The sequence below is a fragment of the Mustela nigripes genome, chromosome 7, assembly GCF_022355385.1.
Source record: "Mustela nigripes isolate SB6536 chromosome 7, MUSNIG.SB6536, whole genome shotgun sequence".
NCBI lineage: Eukaryota > Metazoa > Chordata > Mammalia > Carnivora > Mustelidae > Mustela > Mustela nigripes.
The window spans coordinates 101836534-101858395 of record NC_081563.1 but is presented as its reverse complement, the minus strand read 5'-3'; the positions used below and the strand labels follow the sequence as shown (position 1 = coordinate 101858395).

At 41.1% G+C, this 21862-nt stretch overlaps 1 protein-coding gene across 3 annotated transcripts in view; it reads right to left on the bottom strand.

Annotated features, from left to right (window-relative positions):
- Positions 1-2228: 2228 nt before the first annotated feature.
- SEL1L2 (SEL1L2 adaptor subunit of SYVN1 ubiquitin ligase) overlaps positions 2229-21862 on the bottom strand; it is a 77790-nt gene continuing 58156 nt past the window's right edge. Inside the window, exons 11-18 of one of the 3 annotated variants that reach the window (XM_059407906.1) lie at positions 21412-21474; positions 20759-20846; positions 17842-17990; positions 16543-16708; positions 16360-16434; positions 11268-11440; positions 2484-2612; positions 2229-2348 (exon numbers count right to left, since the gene is read on the bottom strand). In XM_059407906.1, the coding sequence (XP_059263889.1) occupies positions 2229-2348; positions 2484-2612; positions 11268-11440; positions 16360-16434; positions 16543-16708; positions 17842-17990; positions 20759-20846; positions 21412-21474 (963 nt within the window). Of the gene's footprint in view, positions 2352-2483; positions 2613-11267; positions 11441-16359; positions 16435-16542; positions 16709-17841; positions 17991-20758; positions 20847-21411; positions 21475-21862 lie in introns of all 3 variants that reach the window. The other 2 variants (XM_059407908.1, XM_059407907.1) reach the window with 2 other exon arrangements.

Below are 21862 nucleotides of genomic sequence, written 5' to 3'. Positions count from 1 at the left end.
ACAAAACAGACGAACATATGGGAAGGAAGGAAAAAGAGAGGGAAACAAACCATAAGCGATTCTTAACTATAGAGAACAAACAGGGTTGATGGAGGGAATGGGCAACATGGATGATGGGTATTAAGGCAGGCACTTGTGATGAGCACTGGGTGTTATATATAAGTGATGAATCACTGAATTCTACTTCTGAAACAATATTGCATTTTATGTTAACTAGAATTTATTTATTTATTTTTAAAGATTTTATTTATTTATCAGAGGGGGGGGGAAAGAGCGAGCACAGGAAGACAGAATGGCAGGCAGAGGCAGAGGGAGAAGCAGGCTCCCTGCTGAGCAAGGAGCCCGATGTGGGACTCGATCCCAGGGTACTGGGATCATGACCTGAGCCGAAGGCAGCTGCTTAACCAACTGAGCCACCCAGGCGTCCCTGTTAACTAGAATTTAAATAAAAATTTGAAAAGAAAAAAAAAAAAGAAGTGGAACTTTCTAGTAAGTGATGGATTCTGTCCAGGAAATTCTAAACACCTGGACCTCAGAAAGGTGTGGATTATTCATGGTCAAATAAATGACTATGGCTAGTATTTGGACACGTAATGTTTATAAGCATTTTTGAAGTTAGGCTTATGTTTTTTTTTTTTTTTTTTTAAGATTTTACTCATTTATTTGACAGAGAGAGATCACAAGTAGGCAGAGAGGCAGGCAGAGAGAGAGGGAAGCAGGCTCCCCGCTGAGCAGAGAGCCCGATGTGGGGCTCGATCCCAGGACCCTGAGATCATGACCTGAGCTGAAGGCAGAGGCTTAACCCACGGAGCCACCCAGGCATCCCAGAAGTTAGGCTTATGTTAAACCTCACAATTCTCCAGTGAGGTAAGAATTAATCCCATTTTATAGGGGAAAAACTGACGTTTATAGAAATTGTGCCCAACATCATATATAGAGCTGATAAGGGACAGAGCTGGACCTCAACTCCAAGCTGTTTGGTTCTAAATTCAGTGCTCTCTCACCATTTCATTCCACTTTCTGATTACAAGGAACATTACTAATTCACTCTTTTCCTGTCCCTGGGTTGGATTTTCAAGTAGGCAAGTATGATTTTTTCCTACCAAAATACCTGGGATTTTGGCTGGAGAACCAACTGCAGGGCACTGAAGCCACATTGACTGTTATCAACTCAGCTACTCCCATATTCCATTCAATTTTCCATGAGCTTTTAAAGAGTATTAGATGTTACCATTTGAGGAGTTCATTCTAGAATACCAGACCATGGGATAGTTCCTTTAGGTACATTATCCCATTAATCCTTGTACCAGCTTGCTGAGATCTTCCCATTGCAGATCAGGAGACTGAGTCTCAGAGATGTCAAATAGCTAAAGAGCTATGGAGCTGAGATTCAAGCTTGGCCCTTGACAGGAGTCCTCAGCCTCCAGCTCTCTCCTCAGCTACCCTACCCCCAGTCCCAGGTCCTTGCTCTCCCTGCCACAGGAGTCAGGGAACCAGACTCTTCAGCTCTATCCTCTCGCTCTATGGGAACTTCAGAGGGGATTCCCCAGGGAAAACAGGGTTCTAGTGAGGAATGGCAGAGAAGGGTACAATGCTGGACAGATCCAGGTGGCACTGTTCACTGCACAAGTGCTAAGGGCAGCTTTGATAGAGGTCCCCCCGTGATGGTATACTCATCATCATAAAGCAGCACAGCATGCCACAAGGAAATTTCGCTCATCAGAACTACAATGTGGTTCACAGGATCATTCTTGCAAGATGAAGGGTCTATTTGTAAGTCTCTTTATCAGATTCCGAGGGAACTGTGTTCCTGCCCTCCCAAAACTCCCTGTCCTCCCTACTTCTGTATGTATGAAGGAGCCGAGAAGCCCAGTTGTCCTCTTAAGAGACGAAAGGCTGTTACCACAGCCTTTATCCTAACTAGGACGGCCTAGTTAAGGGGTGGCCTTTATCCTAGCTAGGGACTGGATCACCAAGACAACAAGTTTATAAGGAAACCTATGGTGACCAGTCTCCAGCACCTCACTCCACCACAAGTGGTCACCCCACCTAAGTAGGAAGTCTGAAATGGTTTCTCAAGCCAGGTCCTAAGTTTTGTCCATTTTCCATCATAGGCTTGTGTGGGAAATCTGCAGCAGACTCCTGAGTTTGAGGAGGAAATCCTTTATTTAGCGAGGATAACTTGAAGTAAACTGTTCCCGTGAGCAGGTTTTCCTACGGTCCAGATCCTACCCGTAGCGATTTCTAAGCAAGAAGACCAGCACAGCAACAATTAGGCCAATGACAAATAAATCCCAGTATGGTCCAAGGGTGTTGTCCAATTTCATCCATTTCCATCTCATTGTAAACTGCTGGGAGAAACATTAAGTCAAAAAAATCCAAGCCTCCTACTCGATCCAGAGCCATCATCTCCTCCCATCCCACCATCCAAAAGTTCCTTATTGTTGTTTTCAGAGATTTGAGACCTATTGATACAAACTTACATTAAAAAACAGGATATCTTGGAGCAAATGCATGGTTTCCAGTTTCATGAGAGCAAAGAAAACAGGTATGTGAGCATCCGGACTCGTTTGAGCAGCCATATCATATAATCTCCTGGCCAAGTGAATGTCCTAGAAATAGAAGAACAGCCCCTACTCATTAGGTGCAGATTCTTCAGGGGTAATTCAATGAAAGCCACAGTTTGAAATATCACTATTTATCTTTGGTAGGCCCCTCCATCCCCACCAAGATATTCATGCCCTAACCCTTGGAACCTATGAATATGTTGTGTTACATGGCAAAGGGGACTTTGAAAATGTCATTAATGTTACAGACCTTAAGATAGAAAGATGATCCTGGATTACCTGCACAGACTCCATAGAATCTCATGAGCCCATAAACGTGGTTTTCCCATGGCTGAGCACAGAAGAAAAAGTCAGATATGGCAGAAGGCTTTGGAAGGGCACCACTCACCATGGCTGGAAGGGCCATGTGGGAAGAATGAGAAGGAATGTGAACAGCCAGCAAAGAAATGGGACCATCTGTCCCATCCAGGCACAGGAAACTAAATATGCCCAGCAACTCAGGGGAGCCTGGAAGTGATTCTTCCCCGAAGTTCCCAGGAAAGATCACAGATTGATTTTAGCCTGTGAGGCCCTATGCAGAGGACCGGTCAAGCTCACCCAGACTTTTGACCCACAGAAACTGCGAGATACTAAATGTAAGCTGTCTTAAGGCACTGCATTTGTGGTGATCTGTTACAATAGCCATAGGAAACTAACACAAAAAGCTTTGTTGGATACTGCTGGATCAGACCTTAGATATGATTCCTGTTAAAGAGGCAGAACCCTAGATGCCAACAGTACAGCTCCCCAAACAAATAACAATACAGATACTAACAAGCATATAACATTCCTAATTTTCTTCATAGTACTTATCAGAACTGAAGTTCCAGAATTTGTTTCTTCATTTGTCCTTGTCCTCAAGGACCTGGACAACCTGTTAGCCCCTCAATTCCTTGTGCTTAGTAAAATGCCGAGTACATAGTTGGTCTCTGATAATACTTACAGAATGAATGCATAATCTATTTAGTTCTCAGGCTGGGATTTGATTCCTCAAATGACATACTATATTTCTGGGGACTTTTTTCTCCACTAAATTAAGCCATGGAAGATAAAAAAATTGTTTTTCTTTGATTTTCACCTACTTACGCCTTGTTTTTATTTCTTTGCTTTATATTTGCTTGTTCTCCCAAACAAAGTAATGAAAAGGCTAAATAGAGTTTCTTTTAAAGGTTGAAGGGCCTTGGGACAATACCAGAATTGTACTTAGCTGGGTGCTTTCGGATTATTTTCCAACAGATTGGAAGAGAGATTTTTCACAAACCGTGGTTATCCTGTATCTCTTTGTCTTTCTTCTCCATCTCACAAACTTCCATTACACGGAGTGCAATAGTTGTGAATCCTGTGGCCCTGCTAAACCCACTTTTTCTGTGGTATTCTCTCTTAGTTGTGCTCTGCTTATCATTTTCTAAATTTTTTTCCAAAGCTTTGCGGTCTCATAAATTGATTTGTTGGAGAAAGAGGAATGTTCTTGCTTAAAAATTTAAAATGCGGGAGACTGTTCTGAACAAGCCTTCCTGACAACAGAGAAGATGGATGCCGTAAAATCTCTGATTTGTGTCTCTAATTCCAACAAATTCAGTGGGGGTTCATTTGAAAGCACCCTGCAGATTATAATGGCTATGTCACCCCCACACAGGAAAGGCATATTGGCTTTAATAGGGCATTCAGGGAAGAGCAGCCTTTGCCAATCTCTCAGACATTCATTCTCATATGAAGCAGGCAATAGTTATTAATTTATTTCTTGAGGCACAAGCATCACAAATCAGTTGCTTAGTTTATAATAAAAACTAGCAAGAAGTATCATTAAAGAGGGATGAGCTCACTCCTTGCCCCAGGGGCCTCACAATTCTCAGTGGGGGTGGGGTCCGACAAGAAAGTTGTTCTTTAAAATTTCCAGAGAAATTCCTGAACCCACTGGCTAATTAGGGCAACCCATATACAAGAAATTTTATTAGTAGGCTCTAGAAAAGACTCCTTGTTCTTTGATCCTTACTTAGGAAAAGAAATCCAAGTCTTTCAAACAAAAAATTTCCTTTCAGAAGTGTTTTGATGATGGCCAAGTTTCATTAAATAAATCAATTGCACACTCAACCACTTATATTTAACCTTCCTGTGGTATATTTGAGCTTAGTTTGCTTTAAATTCACCGACTGAGGAGATGATGTAAAGTGATCTGCAGACTCTTCTTAAATAATGTGTTTCCAACTAAAATATCAGCTCTGCCAAAGTACTGCCCAGTGTTCACACGTTCAAAATAGCTTCTTATAATTCAAAAATACAGAATTCTCCAGAAATTCTCTGGTTTATGAAAATTGTTTAATTACATGATGTGGGAGTTCTTCAGCCTTGAATCTTTGGGTGTCATCAAAAACTTTTTATATGGGGACAGGTCATTTTTAAAATAATTTAACCTTGTTTTCTTACTATAAATATACCATATTCTAATTGGAGAAAATTTTGAAAACATAGAGCTGAACAATTATTAAAAGCCCACCTACAATTTTACTCTACAGAGATAAGTACTGATCATATTTATACACAACCTTCCAGCATTCCAGCGTTTTTATATATATTCATATACACATACTTTTAACTTAGGAATTTTTCACTTTACCTAATAAAATATTTTGCTTTCTTAACAATGTATTTCAAACAACATACCATGTTCTCAGATATTCCTTCAGACTATAATATTTTTATTTTTAATAGTTGCACAGTATTTCAAAACAAAGGCTAATTCTTTTTTTAAAAAATATTTTTATTTATTTATTTGACAGATAGAGATCACAAGTAGGCAGAGAGGCAGGCAGAGAGAGAGAGAGAGAGAGAGAGGAGGAAACAGGCTCCCTGCTAAGCAGAGAGCCTGATGTGGGGCTCGATCCCAGGACCCTGGGATCATGATCTGAGCCAAAGGCAGAGGCTTTAACCTGCTTAGCCACCCAGGCACCCCACAAAGGCTAATTCTTATTAAATACTTGTACTCTGTGCCAGTCACCACTGTCATTTATTTTAAACCTCATGACAATTATATAGGACAGATGATACAGATATGATACTGTAAATATGAAAAAACTGAGGCACAGAGAGTTTTAGTCACTTACTTAAGTTCTTGGGACTTGTGAGTAGCAGAGCTGAGATTCAAATCCAATATTCTCCTTCTAGCCTGCTCACTTAACCATAGGGCCATAGAATACAGAATGCAATGGTATACTACCACATGATGACTTACAGAACATGCCTTCTACTTTGGAGCAGTTTGTTTATTTGTAGGGTTTTTCTTTTTTTTTTTTAAGATTTTAAAAATTTATTTATTGGACAGAGAGAGATCACAAGTAGGCAGAGCAGCAGGCAGAGACAGCGGGGGAAGCAGGCTCCCTGCTGAGCAGAGAGCCCGATGCAGGGCTCGATTCCAGGACCTTGAGATCACGTCCTCAGGCAGAGGATTAACCCACTGAGCCACCCAGGCGCCCGTGCTTGCAGGGTTTTTGTCTGTAATAAATAAAGTTATCTACATAAAGTTTTTTTGTTTTGCACATTTCTAATTATTAGGTGATAAGGCATTTATTTCAAGAGAAGTCATGGCCATTTCTAAGTGGTGTGTGTTCTGTTCTGTCGTATTTCTGAGAAGGCCATTTTAAATATCTAACTTGAACTTGTCCTTTCCAGAAAATAATTCTATTCTGGTGTTTAAAGCTTCAGCTCTAACACTCCTTAAGTGGTCAGACCAGACAAATGAGAAATAAAAATGCTTCATGCCATAATTACTTTTATTTGTGACAGGTCTATTTATAATTTATTCAATGAATGCGGTTTTGTTTTTCCTGTAGGATCCTGAAGACGTGTTATCTTGTAGGTCTAACTATACATGTTGGAAACTCATCTCCAGAGGCTATTCTTCCCTCATTTTGTCTTACTTTATGAAAGATTTCTTAGTCTTTATCTTAAAATATACATGCTTTCTTCCATTAAAAAAAACTGTCATGTGTTCTTTATACTTCATGGTATAAAATAATTTTAGAACAGACCCGGCAGCACTGATCTGTCCACCTGAATTCATTGTTCCCTCGTTCATATTTTCACAGCACTTTACTTGTGTGGGTATGCTCTAGTGCCATTTTAGGCTTTCACTATAGCTGCAGACTGTCTCTTCCATAGCAGACTACGAGCTCTTTGAAGATTGTCTTATTCTTGTATTCCTAGAACAAAGCACAGTGCTTTCTGGCACAAAACAAGCACTCGATAAATTTTTGAGTGAATAAAGAACAGCCAGGCAGAGTACCATGGCAGTTTAGAAGCAGATGCAGATATCTTTCATATCACTGGAGAGTTCATGGAGGAGATCATATGGGAACTATCTTTGAAAGACACAGAGAGGGGTCTTCAATGGCCAAAACTATAGGAAAAGATCATTCCAGAAAATGGGCTGATATGACTAAAGGTCAGGAGGGTTTAGTTCAAGGTCTCTGATTGGGGGTGGGCAAGGCAGGGAAGGAAAAGTAGTCTAGAATATAAGGAAGTAAGTAGGTTAGGTCAAGGAAGGTTTTGAATGTCAGAATAAGAAGTTCAGACTTCATTGGGGAGTACATAGTCAATAAGATGCTTTTAGTTTTGTGTTTGCTTGCATTTTTTTGTGTAAATGCATAATTTTGGAAAGAGTGAGGGAGAGAAGTAACACTACCACATATGCATTTTATCAAAAATAAACTGATAGTGCTTTGTTAGATGGATTATGTATTAATTAAAGTAATGCTAACATCTATAACAAGTAAATCCCCAAATTTCAACATAGGTATTCCCTGTTGGAGATAAGTTTTCTTTACATGGTAACTGAGGGACCCAAGCTCCTTCCATCATTTGATTCTGCCATCCCTTTGAGCCTCTACGTGTTCTGCATTCAAGAAGGGCAAAGAGAGAAGGGAGAAGCTTCTTAGCTGCCTTAGCCCAGAAATGACACCCTTCACTTTTACTTCCATTCCTTTGGTAAGAACTATTCATGGGGATGAAGGGGAGTTGGGAAATGTAGTCTCTTACTAAGAGACACATCTCTTAGGCCTCTCTGTGAACTGGGGATTAAAATCTTTGACAGACATGGCTTTCTCTGCTGCAGATTTAAAGGAAGAACACCAGAATGGGAAACCACTGAGAAGCCTTTACAATAAGCCTACATGAGTAGAAACTCTGGCCTGAGCCAGGAAACAGACAGAAGGAATGGGCAGCGGGGGGATGGGCAACATGTTTTGTTCATGGTTAACTTTCTGAAGTACTTCTGAATCAAGTATAAACTGAGATAGTTTTGTAACAACTTGTGAGCTGAGTGCTTATATTTCTACATTAGTTCAGTTCCTCTCCCAGTTTTGCCTCAGGCATTATTTTGTATTCCCAAAACAATGATGTAGTCAGTCTTGGCTCACAGTTTAAGTCAAGAAGCTTATTGAGCTTAATTCAAAGTCATAAATTGGGGAATGAGATGCTTCTCATTGAAGCTATTAGGGTAAATCACCTACATCACCCTTGTCCCAATGTCCTTTCCTAAAGACAGATGAGGACAACGACGACCCACATTTTTATATTGATTTACCAATGGTTGATGTATACTTCACTTCCTTCTCCCAGAGGGCTTTATGCTTACAAAGCCTTTTTCGATACTCAGAGAAATCCTGGTAATGATATTATTATCTTTCCCACTGGTTTGCATGAGGATTAACTAATAAAGAGAATTGTGAAGTGCCCTGCCAAAGAAATGCTTAATTACTTGATGACTTAAATGCTGTGGAAGTCTGGTCTCCTAATTGCTTTGCTTTCATTAACCATCGCTGGAACAAGATTTCGGCTTTTAATTATCAGCATATTCATTTTAAAGATTAGAAAACATGGTATCTTCTTCTTAATTTGACTATTAGACAGCAAGATTAAGAAACCAGGCCCCTGGGTACTTGGTTATTATTTTTCTAATTGTGAAACCGAAGAAATTAATGAGGACAAAAAGCAATGACTCCTCATTAACTAAATCTAAAATTCCCACATCCGGGTATGAATACAGCCCTGTTTGTTTTTGTTTTTGCATGTAGAGACTTTTTATAGGAAAAAATACACCCGTAATAACTGTGAGACACTGATCAGTGGGACCTGGATGTGCAAGAACAGAAATGTGGCCAGAGAGAAATTTCCAAGTTTTTCCAAGCGTATGAAATGTATGTTTTGACAACTGCTATTTGACATTGTGAAGAAAGAGCCTGGGAGAGAGGTTAGCGGTGACTCCAAGGAGGAAAACCAGGCCCTCTGACACAGTGGGCCATCTGGGCTCCCATAGACAGTGTCCTCTCTTCACAGGTGGCCCTGTATCCTCCCTGCCCCCAGAGTCTTAAGGCAAACTGGCCTCACTATGGTGAGGATAAGGCTGTCACAGGCACCTGCTCCTTGAATCACATAGGATTATAAGGTAAGCTAATTTGAATTTAACCCATAGAGTGGGGTCACTTTATCCATGATACACACAGTGCTCTTGTCACCATTATTGTTACATTTTGCATGAGGAATTGTGAATAAAAGCTTTAATCTTACGGAAACTTTACTTAGCAGTCACTCAAATTCTCTTCTGATCTAAATACGAGTCATTCCACACAAGGACGACAGAGCCCCTTCACAAAGGCTTATTGTTTTATTTCTAAACCTGGGGAGGGGAGGTATCTTTTTTCTGTTTTACAGCTGTGGAGGATCCTTGGAAGGGAGTGGGGTGTGGCTAAATGACATCCAAAGAAATCTTCTGATTTAGCTCTTTGATCCCATTTTATAAACACAGGAAGCCTGTACATGCTAAGAATGGGGAAAACAGACTGGATTTGGATTTGACAGTCTTTCCACAGCTTAGGGTGCTGGGGATGATGAAAAGTGATCAGCCAAAGGCAGGAATCTGAATTGTCAGTGCCTGAATATGAAGCCCTTGCTTGTTTCAGGGTCTGCCATTAGCAGTCAAATAAGAAATTCCCCATCAATAACACTCAACTACTAGTACAACAGGAAGAAAGAAGAAAGCACAGAAAAGCAGATAACCCCCTCATTATTTAGCTCTCAAAATGAAGTCAGAGGCTTGTGGGGGGACGGGAGGGGGAGGCGGGGGGTGCAGGGAGAGGGTGGTTGGGTTATGGACATTGGGGAAGGTATGTGCTATGGTGAGTGCTGTGAAGTGTGTAAATCTGGCGATTCACAGACCTGCACCCCTAGGGCTAATAACACATTACATGTTAATAAAAAATAAAAAGTTTTTAAAAATGCAGTCAGGAGTATAAACATTAATATGAAATATATACTTGCGCACTAAGAAAGACTCGAGGCAGGGCTCACCGTTTACCCTAAAAAACATGGAGTCAGACAGGCCTGGGTTCAAACTCTGACTCCACCACCAGTGAGTTCTGCAAAGTTGGCCATGTGTGTTAACGTCTCTACACTCTTGGTTTCCTGATGCATATACTGAGGACAATGATAGGGCTTATCTCCTTGAGTGATTGTGTGATTTAAATAGCATAGTATAGGGGTGTTTGGGTGGCTCAGATGGTTGAGTGTTTGCCTTTGGCTTAGGTCAATATCTCCAGGTCCTGGGATCAAACCCCGTGTTGGGCTCCCAGCTCAGTGGGTAATCTGTTTCTTCATCTCTCTCTGCCTACCCCCCTACCCCCCCCACTTATGCTCTTTCTGTCTCTCTCTCTCTCTCTCAAATGAATAAACAAAGTCTTTTAAAAATAAATAAATAGGGACGCCTGGGTGGCTCAGTTGGTTAAGCGGCTGCCTTCAGCTCAGGTCCTGATCCCAGAGTCCTGGGATCGAGTCCCACATCGGGCTCCTTGCTGGGCAGGGAGCCTGCTTCTCCCTCTGCCTCTGCCTGCCTCTCTGTCTGCCTGTGCTCGCTCGCTCTCCCTCTCTCTCTGATAAATAAATAAAATCTTTAAAAAAATAATAAATAAATAAATGGCATAGTATATAGAACACATCAAATACCTGGCTATTACTATCATTATTGATATTCAATACACCTCTCTCACTGTACCAGAACCCAATGACATCTTCACCTTAATTACACTTACTAAGGGATTCTCCCAATATCTCCTTGTCATGTTAGCTCTCTTTCTGAATAAATATATATGCCTTATCTTCTCAAGTAAAGTAGAGTCTTTGAAGGATGGAGATCTATTTTCTTAGGATACTCTAGAGTGCTCAGCACGGTGTCAGCTACATAGTGGGTGATTTAAAAGACATTTCTGGATTAATGTTCCCTTGGTATCCAGCTCTGACCTCATTCCCACTTTCTCCTTGTTTACTGAGAGCTTGAGTGTCAATGGAAATTTTAACAGAGAAAGAAAGGCCTGGAGGTGGAAGGGAGTGGGGGAGGGCCCACTACTATTGCTGGAAAAACTTGAAGTTATGAATCTGATTAGCCTAGACTAGATTTATCTCAACTCATTAGTTATGTCTTTGGGCATAAATGGAGAAAATAATTTCCTTCTCATAGGGTTCACGTTAGGGTAAGTATTATGTGTTGGCACGGGGGAGGGACTCAGCAAATGTCTTTTTCTTCCTTCTTCTACACTGAAGACGTCAATGAAATTAAAAACATTTACACTTTTTTTCCTTCCCACACAGCTGTCATTACTAGGTTTGGATTATTACCTTTGCGATACCTAAACCGTGTTCGTACATATAGGCCAGATTGAACATGGCTTGTGCGCTGTGGTACTTGTCCGCTGCAATGCTGTAATGTGTGGCTGCTGTCTGATAGTCTTTCTTAGTCCCGTAGCCATAGTAGTGGTAATCTCCGATTTTGACTCTAGCGAATGCATTGCCTGACAGAAATGTTAGAAAGAGAAGAAAAAATTCCAATGATTCATGTACAGTTCCTAGTAACTCACCCTAATGGTAATATACATTAAAAAGAAAAACAAAACACTCGGGATCTTAGAATCAAGATTAGATATAACTTCTGGAATATAAACCACAACACTCATCTGTAGCAGTCTTCATTGCAGGACCGCTCCCACGGTATAGCATGAATGTTCTCAAAGAAAAAAAACTAGGAGTTCTACCTTTTAAATTCTTTTTTGAAGATAGGTCAACTCTTGGGAAACTAGATCCCACCTCTCCCGTTCTCAAACTTCACCCCTGAAGGTCTACTCTCCTGCATCATCCACGTCTCCTTCTTTCCTAGACCAGTCCCATCAGTCATTTAAACACACTTTGGTATCTTCTGTCAACAAAAGCACACCCTCTCTTTATCTCATGGTGTGTCCTTCTAACTACTCCCCATTTCTCTGTTCCCTTCAGTCTTTTCCAAAGTGCGTTCTATATTGATTGTCTCCAAAGCTTCACTTCCCATGCACTCTTCAACCCTCTCCAATCTGGCTTCTGCTCCTCTCCATAAAACTGCTTCTTTCAGGGTGGTTGATAACCTCCATGCAGGTGAACCCACCAGTCACATCTCTGTCCTCATCTTACTGGACCTCTAAGCAGCTCTGGAGTCATTGGACCTATCTGCCCATCCACTTTCCTCTCTTGACACTAGTGACCTTGCACCTTCTTGATTTCCCTCTGCCTAATAGACCTCTGCTTTCCAAACTCTTGCCTCAGTCCTCTTCTACCCAGCTTGTAAATGTTGGAACATTAAGTGTTTATTAGTTGACTCATTTTTTCCTTTTCTCCTCTTCGTTTGTTTCTCTTCTCTCTCCTCTCTTCCCCTCCTCTCTCTACCACTCTCCTCTATCTCTTTTTCTAGGTGATATAGATTAGTTCCATGCCAATCTTGATGTTCACTCTTCCTGAATTTTATCTACAGTCCTGTCTCTCCCTAAACCCCAACTCCTCTAATCAGCTCTTTGACTTCTCTACTTGGATCTCAAAGCATGCAGTTCCTAACACCCTGCTACCTACCTCCCTCACACCAAATCAAACCAAATCATCAGCTCCTTCCCAATCTCAGTACTAGCACATTACTCAGGCTATAAATGTAAGCAAGATATTTCCTCCTCCTTTTTTTTTTTTAAAAGATTTTATTTATTTATTTATTTGACAGAGAAAGATCACAAGTAGGGAGAGAGGCAGGCAGAAAGAGAGAATGGGAAGCTGGCTCCCCGCTGAGCAGAGAGCCTGATGCGGGGCTCAATCCAAGGACACTCAGATCATAACCTGAGCTGAAGGCAGAGGCTTAACCTACTCAGCCACCCAGGCACCCCCTCCCCCTCATTTCTTATTGAATGCTTCGGCAGGTCCTACCTCTAAAAGACACTGGCTTGTTGCTGTCTCCTTCACCACCTAGATCAAGCCTGGAGTACTATAATAGCCTCCAAACTGTCCTTTTATCTCCACTTTTCATTATATTCTCCATTTAACAGCCAGGATGATTGTCTTTTAAAGATTTATTTATTTTTTTGAGAAAGAGAGAGAGTACTTGCACACATGCATGCAAACACAACTAGAGGGGAGGCGCAGAGGGAGAAAGAGAATCTCCAGCAGACTCCCCACTGAGCGCAGAGCACCAAGCAGGTCTGAGATCACGACCTGAGTTGAAATCAAGAGTGGGTTGTGCAACTGACTGAGCTGCCCAGGAGCACCCCCAGGATGACTTAAAAAAAAAAAAAAAAAAAGTAGAGTCAAATCCTTTTATTTCCCTTTAGCCCTAAAGTGCTTCACTTTGCACTTGGAATAATATCCAGATTCCCGACCTGACCTCCCAGTCATGCTTCATCTGCCTTCTGCCTCCCTGACTAGCCGCATCACATGTCATTTTCTTTTTTCTTTCTTTCTTTTTTTTTTTTTTTTAAAGATTTTATTTATTTATTTGACAGAGAGAGATCACAAGCAGACAGAAAGGCAGGCAGAGAGAGAGGAGGAAGCAGGCTCCTTGCCGAGCAGAGAGCCCGATGCGGGGCTCCATCCCAGGACTCTGAGATCATGACCTGAGCCGAAGGCAGCGGCTTAACCCACTGAGCCACCCAGGCGCCCCCACATGTCATTTTCTTAATAGGCTCTCACTTTCTTAATAATCCGTAATACTCTTTCAACACACCAAGCTCATTCTTGCCTCAGGACCTCTGTGCTGAGATTCTTTATGTCCCTCTGCCCGTCATGTTTGGACTTCCTCTGACCCTTCATGTCGCTGATTTCTCATTATTGGGGTCTCACAGCAAATGTCACTTCTCTCCTACAGGCCTTGTCTGACTGCCTTGTCTAAAGTGTCCTCTCATCCCCCACCCCCAGGAGTTACCTATCTCTCTCCGTGTTCTCTTTCCTTCACAGCACATATCACTGTTATCTTATTTGTTTATTGTCTCTGTCTCATGATTTTATTTTTCTCTGTCTTAGGAGGACAAAAACTTTGATGTTCTTGATCACTGATATCATCTAAAATGGTATTTATCATACTAAAATGGTACTTGACAAACACTTATGGAATGAATGGACAGACCTGGTAGAAAACTCTTCAGAAAATGCTTTTCCCAAACATTAAATAATTTAGGATCTTATTTTCCAACAAATTTGGATATATTCAGGAGTAGAAAAAAGTTCATTTGACTTTTTAAGACATGAGACTTCAATCTTTCAAAGGCCACTTAGGGTGGCTTTGGGGTCCATGTTTCCATTCATTGGGAAAATGTTAACTGAAAAGATGAGGGAATTCTGGACCTCTAAATCTATCTAGGACATCTGTCTCAGGTGTGGCCAACCCCTCTAGCACAGTCTAGACTTACTCGGAAAAGGAGGAAAGTGCTCTGTGTACTATGGTCTGAGGTATATAATTGAGGGCTATAGGACTCCTTCCACCCAGAATTTTCCCCATATTTGGCTTACTGCAATGCCTAAAATCCTTTGGAATTGATTCCTTGGGGTACTGAAGTTATTTTAATCTTCTAGAATCCTCTATTAAAGTGTAATACCATGAGCCATTGTTAGCCTTCTTAAGTAAGGGTATCATCATAAAATTCATAAGCTGCTGAAGACATTGGTTAACAGGGTTACTTCCCAGAAGTAAAAAAAAAAAAAAAAAAAAAGGTTCAGGTAGCTGGGGACAAGTCCTTATGGCATTGCTACCCAAGAGAGGGGCCTGGATAGACCTGGAGAGGCAAAAGAGCCTTAAAGCCTTAATGAGAAACCCACTCCATTTCTAATTTTGCCCAAAGGTGCCTTCCATTAACCCTAAGTTTCTTCCTGGGCCATAACCACAAAAGGACAGGCCTTCTGTGCATTTTCAAGCTTTATAAGCAGTAAGCAGGACCCCTGAAATCCCTGAGCAGGAAGGCAGTGAACAAGCAGGTTTTCCAGAGAAGTCAGCTCCACCATAATTAAGGGGCTGACTAGGGACATATGGTGACCATGGCAGGTTCTCAGGGGGTCCCTTGACAGTGGGAGGGATTCTCCCCTTGAATTTCACAGTCACAGCATGGGGGCTGAGTCCTGACTGAGTCAGCACTCTCCTCACACACAGCCACTGCGGAAAGAAGCACCACCAGCGCGGAGTAGCTGTGTTCATTATTATGTCTCCTAACCTCGAGTGAGGCACTCAGCAACTTCATCTTCAGGACACTCATGCCTGACCTCTCTTGTGACACGTAATTATTTTTAGCGGCCTGACGTTTTTTTTTTTATATTGGTGAATTCTGTTTAATATTAATGTCCTCTCGCTTTCAATGCCTCCTTTCCTTGGTGCAATGTCCACACATTTCCTGGCTTGGAAAAAGCCTGTATTTGTTGCAATTGAGCTGATTTGCCATAGTGGAGAGATTGGTGTTGTTTTCCTATACCAAACAAGGTCTTTATTGCATTTTAGAAAACACATGCTTTTCTTCTTTCAGGAACTTCTTGCTAAAATTGCATGGCTGGCTTGCCGCTCTGTCCCTGGCTCAGTGGGATCTGCAAAGGCACCCCTATGACTTTCCCCCCTCGGCTTCATATAGTGTCAGTTGAGAATCATTTTTATCCCATTCACTTCTTATGGAAAAGAGACAATTCAACCTTACCATGGGACAATTTTAAGAAACTTAATCAGAAATAAAATTGCTCTTTTACTGCATGAGAGCTCGTCACATATCTAAATCCTGATCGTGAGAGCTTTGCAGCATCTGTTTGCTTTTACTAATGCCACCTGCCAGTGTTTTCACTCCAGTGTTACTGTATATTCTTCATTGCTGTGAACCCTGCGAGCTGGGTACAGGAACCCCAGGAATAGGGAGAGGATCTTGATATTTGACTTTGGGTTTTGTTCTGTTTCGTTTTCTGATGCTAACCTGTTAACAGTTACAATAAAGATCTGAAGTTTGTAGTAATCATCCATGTGGTATTTTAAAAGAGCAATCAAATGAGTCTTAGATCCATAAGCAATTTTGCCTATAAATTCATTAAGACATAGGTCACTTCTCTGATAAGTTCAGAAACAAACAAACAAACAAACACCCAAACTCAGCAAATGAGTGAACTGAAGTCAGAACAAGAAAACTGGTTTCCTGAGTCAGAACTGTCTTGTTTCAAACAACTACTCTGGTGCCTATGGTTTACCAAACCAGGGACCTTGAGCATAACAAAGAAGCAAAGAAAAGAAATTCCTGGAAATGACCCCTCATCAAAGGCTGACCCTAAGACGGGTACCGCAGGAAAGACCACCTGATTGATAGCCTGCAGCTTTCTGCTTAGACACCCGAGAGCTCAGCTGGAGCAAACTGATGACTGATAGTGGACAGGGACTAGGCGTGTGCTCATTTTTATCTAGGTTCTGTACCTTGAATGGCAGCTCGATTCCAAAGGAGAAGTGCCATTGGATACATCTTCTCTTTTTCAAGAATCTTAGCCTTTTCTAAAAAAAGAGAGACATTTCATTAGGAAGGCTTAAAATACCCGTGTAGTAAAGTCATTTATGCATATGTATGATTGGGGAATTGCAGAGAATTTTAACTTATCTTACTAGATTCCAAAATGAATGCTGAATTGCTTTGAGCTACTTCATACCCCATTTCTGCAAGTAGTGCATACTGAACAAGAGAAGAATCTATGTCACCATCCTTATAGGCAAAGTATGCTGTCAGGAATTTCTCAGCCCAGTGGCCTAGTTCGCAGACACCTTTATAAAGCTGTACGTGGGAGAAAGAAATCAAGCACACAAGTTAGCCTATATGCTTCGTCCCAGGCAAACGATAAATGAAGTGAATCTTTGGCTTCTCCTGGCTGGTCAGGCAAGGATTTCGGGTCTAAAGTATGGCTTTTGAAAATTATTTAGGGCGAAGAGATAATACCTCTCATAGGCACAAAGATTATAAGTGTAAATTTTTTGGTCTTGAGCTGAAACTTCCTGAGGCTTATTTTAAATTTATGTAATAAACTCTCCTGACTTAAGGCTATTTGGCAGGACAGAATGTTTTGACTTCTGTTTTTTAAAAAAGGACTGTTCTGGGTACTGCTGCTCTGCAAGGGTGAGTTATAAGGCCACAGCTGATGTGGAAAGGAGAGAATGAAGGGAAGACAGTGCCTAAGGGTGTAGGTGACATAACTGTGAGGGAGGTGTGCAGAGCTCTGTGGGGACAAGCGTCAACTTAGCTGAATAGCCCTTATGTAACCAAAAGAGGTTAGCCATACATAATTCATTAGGAAGTTGGCAAAGGAGCAAATCTAAAGATAGATTATTAGCTGGCAGCCTTTGAAATGAGTTTCAGAGGGGCCAGATTGCAACATGGAGGTATTTATTTTGGTTCAGCGGAAGTGTTTAATAAATCAATGAAGGGCATTAAGGTCCTAAAAGCTTACTTTTGAAAAGTACATCACTGGCTCAGGCTGAAAGGATTCACTTTTCCAGTTGTCATCCAAATCATCAAAAACTTAAGGACCTTGCTTTCTGGGAAGAAGTGGGCTACAGTTTCTAAGCTAAACGAAGCCTTTCATTTCCCAAGTCACAACTCCCAGTCCCACTTAGAAGGGCCAAATTGCCCTGGCCATTTGAATGAAGGCTGAGGCAGAGCTCCTTAACTGAATTCTGAGATGAGCTTTAAAACCTGATGAAAAGCCAAAAGCAAGAGAGGAGGGATCATTTCTCCTCTTCCTGTCCCAGCCTGAGTCACATCACAGCTTTTCTGCCTGGCCAATACCCGTGTTCACACTCTCAACAGGAAGACATAGTATCTATAAAATCAAAGGCACCAACAACTGAAGGACAGTATCACCTCCTCTCTGTGATAATTGAAAAACGCTTTAAACACATGCCATTATTTACCTCCACAGCAGTTCTGCACGATCTTAACACTCCCGTTCCTGTCGCGTACATCTCGGCCAGGTAATAAATGGCAAGGGGCTGCCCACTCTGAGATGCCAAGTAAAAATATTTGAAGGCAAGTTTATAATCCTTCCATACTCCAGAGCCAGCTGAAAATTAAAATTGTTTTGAGCCACCCCTTGTTTGTTTTATTTATTATTATTATCTTTTTTTGCATTATAATCTATGGGTATAATGGTCACATGATACCTATTATTTTATTTTATTTTATTTTTTTTAAAGATTTTATTTATTTATTTGACAGAGAGAGAAATCACAAGTAGGTGGAAAGTCAGGCAGAGAGAGAGAAGCAGGCTCCCGCTGAGCAAAGAGCCCGATGTGGGGCTCGATCCCAGGACACTGAGATCATGACCTGAGCCGAAGGCAGCAGCTTAATCCACTGAGCCACCCAGGCGCCCCGATGCCTATTATTTTAAATAGAATGAGAAAAGCCAACCAAAAGTCAAGCTGTTATGATCCACTATGTGGAGGGGAAAGAAGTTAAATTTGCTTATAAGTAAGAATGTGGAAATTTATGTTCTTGACCCATTCAGAGACCTGAAGAAGAAAGACTCTTAAGTCTCATGAGAATATCTCCTCAATTCGGCATACCTAAAGTTAGTGAAAAGGAGACCAGAAGGTGGTCTCTGAGGACCGAGGACATAGGACGTGGCTCACCCTTCTTGTCTTTCCACATCGGGAGACCAGTAGAGCTTCTCCCAGTCATAACTACAGAGTTTGAAGCAGGTGAATCCCAGTTCCAGGAGGCCCTGCTCAGACTGAACTCATACTTGGAGCAAGGAGAAGCATTTAGGGCGAGGTGGAAAATCAGCATGCTCTTAGCAGCTTGTCCTGGCTCTCTCGTTACCCTTTGTGAGTTGGGTACCCTCTAGGAACTTCATTTGTAAAAGGAGAGGCTTTCACTAGACGGTCCTTAACTTGTCTTCCAGCTCTCAACATTTCATAACCTTTAGAAGCAGTGCCACTAAGAGCAAAGACTCTGGAGGCAAATCACTTGCGTTTGAATGCCAGCTCCACTAACCATGTGATCTTGGGCAAGCTGTTGGACCTGTGATGTGCCTCAGTTTGCTCATCTATAAACTGTAGGATACCCCCTAGACATGTTGAGAGGACCAAATGAGTAGACACACATAAAGACTTAATAAATATTAGCCATTGCTATTACTCTTATTCTAGAAGGTGGAGGAATCTGAGAGATCCTCGGCCTGGGACCTGGAATGAACTAGAAGAACAAGGCCATTTTGGCAACCCCCAAAATAATATAAAACAGGCCATCATCCTGGGCTACTGTGGAAAATGCCTGCTGATGATGCAAACTCCTGCTGCTCTAGCCCTGCCTCTGAAATGAAGGACTTAGTGGAGATACTCGGGTATGTTCAGATCTCTTGGTACTCATTTTGGGCACTCCCTCTCTCAATCCCCACAGAGTATAACAAACTTTCATGGCTTTCTGAGACCTCCTGCCCCAATCACTTTGCCTTTGTTCTCAGAAGAGAACTTGGTGGTGCCTAGTTCATTGAGGAAATTCTCTTTTTAAAAAAATATTTTATTTATTTATTTGTGTGTGAGAGAGAAGGAGAGTGAGCATGAGCAGGGAGGAGGGGCAGAGGGAGAGGGAGAGGAAGAAGCAGACTCCTGGCTGAGCAGGGAGCCCCACGTGGGCCTTGATCCCAGGACTCTGGGATCATAACCTAAGCCAAAGTCAAACAGATTGAGTCACCCAGGCACCCAAGGAAATTCTTACATTGTCTTTTCTCACTTGCCTCTCTCTCCCTCCCTCCAGATTTATATCTGCACCATCCTTTCCTCCAACTCTCCAATCTTTGAGGGTGAGAAATCCCTCCTCTTTATTGAAACTAAGGAGGCCTCTACTTACCTGGGTGCATTCAGATCCTAATACCACTCAACTTTTTCTAGAATCTCTCATCGATTATCACATCACTCCCAAGATACATTAACCATCTCCATTGGCTGGCTCTTTTTCACCAAAAATTATACCCAGGTCTCTCATCACCTTAAAAAGAACTCCCTCCTGGTTCTTGATCCCCTTCATGCCACTGTTCCATTTCTTTTCTTCCATTTAAAGGCACACAAGTTCCAAGAATATTTTTATCCAACTACTTTCTCACCTTCCATTCATACCTCATTCCATCATATCTGGCTTCTACCCCAACCAGTCCAATGACCACACAAATATTCTCTATATTGAAAAGTCCCATTGATTCTTAGCCTTTTCTTTTTTCTTTTCTTTCTTTTCATTTTGTTTTTGTTTTGAAGAAGCAGGCTTCTCATTGCATTTCACAGGGAGGCCCATTCATTTATTCTTTCTTGAAAGTACCATGCTATGGCTTCCTTAAGATCACTTTTCCTTTCTATTTCTCTGACCATGTCTTTTCAGTCTTTTCATGACTATTCTTTCTCTGCCTATCTTTTCAATACAGTACTGAGGACCACCAGATTTCTGACCATGGCTCACTGTTCTTCTCATGCTCTTTCTTTTCTTTTTGCACTCTCAGCTATTTTTAACTAACTCCTCTACGTTGATGCCTCCCAAATCCTCTCTCCAACTCTGACCCTTCTGGTGAGTTGCATACTTGCTTTTGAGTATGCACATTTGCTATCACCAGGCACCTCAAACTCAACCTTTCCAAAAGTGATTTTCCTCATTATACCTCCTTGCCTCCTCTCTCAATGGGTGTCCTTTCTTTAAGTCTTCAAATGCATCCTCATAATGCTGCCTCAGGATTCTATCTAAATCAATCACTCCAACAATTTTATCTTTGTAAAAAAAAAAATGGAGTAGAAATAATAATGCATTTGTCATTCTTGGTACAGCAGCCATATTTGTAGCACTTACAGTAGTACATGAAGCCTAATTGAAACTGTGCATTGGGCCATCCTTTCTCTGCAGCTTTCTGAAAGTATTTAAGTGCTTCAGCATAATTCTGCAAGATAATTACATTCTATTACTCAAAGGTGTATGTATAACTCCATGGTAACAATTGCCTTCCACTTAAAAAAAAAAAAAGGATAGGTAGAGCTTTATGTGATTTAGGCTAATTAAAATAGTATCAGAAGTGTTATGCATTTTATTTCATTATTATGTTAGATTCTATTAGGAAATAATTATCTCATTTTCACTGTAAATTATGCCTTTTCCTACCCTGGCAATAGGTTTTGTTAGATATTGGGGGAGGGTCACTCAAAGGACAGAGGTTACACTAAGAAACTAAAGTTCTCTATCAGAAAAAATCCTCAGGGGTTGTTTGATTTCTAAGGTTACTTAGAATCTATAATTCTAAGATATAATTAGGGTTGTTATTCTTGTCACAAATTTGTTTTATGTCTCTTTTGGCAAATATTCCACTGAATTATTTTCTAATGTCAAATATGATAGTTTGGCAAACAAGGTATTAGAGACTAATTCCTTTAAGTTAGTTAACGATTATGAATTTTACCTTATAAATTGCTAGAAATACATTGAAAAGAGAGAGAAATTATTTAACTTACCACAGGAACTCCTTTCCCATAAAAGTAAAGAAGACCGAGCCCATGAAGACCAATTGCATTGCCCTGGAACAGTTTTAAAAATCCAAGTAAAGTCCCAGAACAATTCATGATAAGAAAAATTATGAAAAAAGTCACTTCAAATATTTAAAATGTACCCAATAAGGGATTAAATCAAGGCAAGTTAATCAGGCAGTTTGTAAGTTATTCTGTCTCTCTCTAGTTTCTCCTTTCAAACCTTCATAACCCCGTTTGACTAGAAAAGAGGGAAACAAAAGTCAACTCTTTTTTCCATTCTTTCATCCTTCATTTATTTTGTGCTTGCTTTGTGTGTGACTCTGTAATAGGTGTTGGACTGGGGTAGGAGGTGAAAGTTGAAAGATGAACAATGATCCCTGCCTCAGAGAGTTCCCAGGCTTGTGGGCTCCAATCAACTATAGTGCCTCCTAAATAG